The following is a 3,417-nucleotide window of genomic DNA, read 5'->3' as shown; positions in this document are numbered from 1 at the left end:
TCAACAATGAATTTTTTATAATATGAATATTGAATTAAAATTATATATTAAATTTGACATTATGGTATGAAAAATGGTAAAATAGACCAATATGAAGTAAAAATAAAAATAGTAAAATATACTTGAAATAATTGCATCAAAATGAATCAAATTTACGTCGCATGAATTATTTTAGAATTGAACTAAATAATAAATAAATCGAATCAAACACTAAAAATAATCAAATCAAAATTGAAAATTAACAAAAGAACTAAGAATAAGTTTAAAAATTTGTAATAACAATATTTTGAAAATAAATAAATAATGATACAACTTGTGAATAACTATGTTTTAATTAATTAATTAATTAATTAGACACCTTTTGAAATTTTGAATTGATATACTAAATTAATAATTTTAATTCAGTTCAATTTGAATAAATTAAAATAGTTATATCGAAATTCGATTCGTGTGATACTTTAGTTGTTATATCTATCACATGACTAAAAGATTGTCATTTTGAAATATTTCCATGTGTGATTGATTAAAAATATATACAATAAATAAATATTTTTTTAAATCAAATTTGTGAAATATTCCTAAATGATTTATTCTTTACTAATGTTTATGAATTATTTGAGCCAACCTGCAATATCTAGTTTTTAATCTTTGACAAAAGAAATACTTATTCTTATGATTAATTTTGCCATTCATAAATGGTTAACGATGTAACTTATTATCCATATATATATATATATATATATTCCAATCTCACTAAATTAGATTAAAAAGAAAAATTATTTGTCGAGAAAATATAAAAATATCAAAACCAGTAGAGTATATAACTTAAAAGCCACTATCAAAGCCAAGTATTATACAGATAACATATAATATCTAGCAAAAAGAAAAGAAAAAAAAGGGGAAGCAGCTAAAAATATCCAAACAGAACACTGAAAACCAGAGAAGAGCAAACCTAAATCTAGTCAAAAGATTCAAACACTGAGGTGTTGGTCCCTTGTTTGTCCATTGTTGTTGTGTCCATCATATGTTTTATTGTTGTTTTTACACTTTTTTTTCATCACAACACTCCATGTGATAGCTTCCAACACTAAGGCAATTACAGCCAATGCAATTATCACTGTAATGTAAGATGATTTCCATTTGTGGTCAGGGCTTAGGATCTCAAAGCCTCTGAATATGTTGAGAATTCCGAGGATGATTATTGTGTATCCGAAACTATGGTGATAGATGTTCCAGTAAAATCTGTATTTGTGATCCTTATTTGGCCTCAAGAACAATGCAAATACCTGAAAGAAAAAAACAGAAAATGTTACTAGAGTTTTTTCTATGCATGTGACCAATACTGCATATGATTCAATATTTATTACAATTAAATTGCGGATAAATAGAATTCAATTATAAGAGTATATGAATTAGAGAATGTTGTTTATTGTTACCTGTATAGTTGCAAGACAGAAGAGGGTAATTCCGACATTACGATGAAAACTGAAAGTAATCCCTTCTGATTCACTTCCAAGTTTCATGCCAGATGCCCAACCAGCAAGTCCAAGAACATAAGCAGATAATTGACAACCAACATGAAGATAGAACCAAGCTGGATCAGCGGATGGGAATGTTTTCACATATCTTGCCATGATTACTCCAAAGGGAAACAAAATACCCCAACTCACTGTGTTTAGTACTCCATGAATCTGTTATCATTCAACACAATCACTCATTAACAAAATGTCAAAAAAAACAAAAATCAATCCAAAAAACACTCATCATATTACAAAACATATGCTGTTGCTTGTTAAAGACAAATTGTTGATGAACCCCAATTTAAATTTTGACTGAGATAAATTATTGTACAACACCAAGAATCTTAAACCACAAGAATCATTTAAAAATATCCACTTTTCTACAACTCCAAAACATGAATTATATTTTCCAAGAAAAAATAATCAATAATTTTATAAAAAATAGCACAAATTTCATAATAATAATAATAATAATAATAATAATAATAATAATATTAAAATTAAACTAAACCCCGAACTCTTAATTAAAACTAGAAAAGAAAAAAAAAACACCCATTTAAAAAAATATATATATCACCCATTTTCTAAAAGTAACACAAGAACAAAATATTTAGAAGAAAAAATAAAAAGCAAAAAACTTACATATTTCTTTTTGGTGGCAAAATCCACAGGAACATCAGAAAGCTCTGATCCATTCAAGCTAAGCCTTCCTTTAGAATTCAAATTCGGTGGATTAAACTCATGCGGACCCACCATTCCTGCCACTGCGGCGGGCCCCACTTGCCAAACATGATTAACGACGCCAACATTAACCGGAACCTTAACCGTCGCAAAAATCTTCATAAAACCGTCACCATCTTCCTCCGCTTTCATATCCCAAACATCAAACGACAGCTTCCCAGGTATAATAACTTTATAAGATTTAAGGTCCAACGTTTTCATCCCCATCGCGGTGTTATTCTTAAACGCTACGATCACTTGTGCCCCCGCCATTCCTACCCCGGTTGGGTTTATTCCCCATGAAACCCAACCGGCTAGGCTCGGCGGGGACGCGATGAAAACCACCGAGAGGGTGGAGTTTGTCGGGTCGTGGGTGTAGTGAAGGTAGGAGTTGAGTACGGGGAGGTCGAGGCAGTGCGGGTAGAGTTTTGTTTCGGTTAGTTTCTGAGTTGAACATTTGAGAGATGAAACCGTTGTTAGAAGTATTGAAATGAGAAAAAAGAGAATGGAACATGAAGGTGAAGGTGAAACCATGTTTTGGGAAGGAAAAAGAAAAAGAGAGAGAAAAGATAGGTAGAAGAGAAAGTGTGTAATGTATGTTAAATATTGGTTTTTTATTGTTGTTTTATTGTTGTTGTTATGTCATGACAGTGTGTGTTTGTTTTTCTGTTAATTTGTTAAAAAGATAAATGTTATGAGTTGGTGAAGTTAATGATTATGAGGTTGGAATAAAAGGGAAAGCGAAGAACATGGAATCTAGGAGTATGAAGGAGACAGATCATGTTATACATACACATCGTAACATCTACTTGTTAGAGTATTGTTTTTCTATATTTCTTTTTAAGGTTTTGTTTTAAAATGATAATAATTAATATTGTTTTTGTTTTAAATTATTAATTATTTTAACAACTTCTTTCACACATATTAAAAGAAATTAGTTGATATTTTACAATTTTATCTAAATTTTTACCAATTAGATACATGTGCGCCTAAACGGATAAATTTATTTGATACGGTATAAAATATATTTAGATAAACATATAAATTTAAAATAAATTATTTAATTAAAAAATAAACAATAATTATATTAACTCATTATATTAAATAACCATGAAAAAAAGAACTCATGAGATGGAGAAAAAAATCGATATTTAGAAATAAAGAATTTATTTCTCAA

The 3,417-nt window shown here is 29.0% G+C and overlaps 1 protein-coding gene across 1 annotated transcript; it reads right to left on the bottom strand.

Moving 5' to 3' along the window:
- Positions 1-800: 800 nt before the first annotated feature.
- Positions 801-2,939, bottom strand: LOC127127835 (cytochrome b561 and DOMON domain-containing protein At3g25290). Its single transcript, XM_051057114.1, has 3 exons — positions 2,163-2,939; positions 1,437-1,691; positions 801-1,286 (listed from the first exon to the last, which is right to left on the bottom strand). Exons 1-3 carry the CDS (start codon positions 2,772-2,774, stop codon positions 972-974), a joined length of 1,182 nt encoding a protein of 393 aa, XP_050913071.1. The 5' UTR covers positions 2,775-2,939; the 3' UTR covers positions 801-971.
- Positions 2,940-3,417: the final 478 nt, after the last annotated feature.

Source organism: Lathyrus oleraceus, chromosome 3 (genome assembly GCF_024323335.1).
Source record: "Lathyrus oleraceus cultivar Zhongwan6 chromosome 3, CAAS_Psat_ZW6_1.0, whole genome shotgun sequence".
Taxonomy (NCBI): Eukaryota; Viridiplantae; Streptophyta; class Magnoliopsida; order Fabales; family Fabaceae; genus Lathyrus; species Lathyrus oleraceus.
This window is presented reverse-complemented; position numbering and strand designations above follow the sequence as displayed.

Bases quoted from the DNA above. Each gene is read 5' to 3' on its own strand.
- LOC127127835 (XM_051057114.1), bottom strand. From the start codon at position 2,774: ATGGTTTCACCTTCACCTTCATGTTCCATTCTCTTTTTTCTCATTTCA. The intron at 1,692-2,162 runs GTAAGTTTTTTG...GAATGATAACAG, and splicing joins TTGCCACCAAAAAGAAATAT to ATTCATGGAGTACTAAACAC. The intron at 1,287-1,436 runs GTAACAATAAAC...TTTTTCTTTCAG, and splicing joins TCTGTCTTGCAACTATACAG to GTATTTGCATTGTTCTTGAG.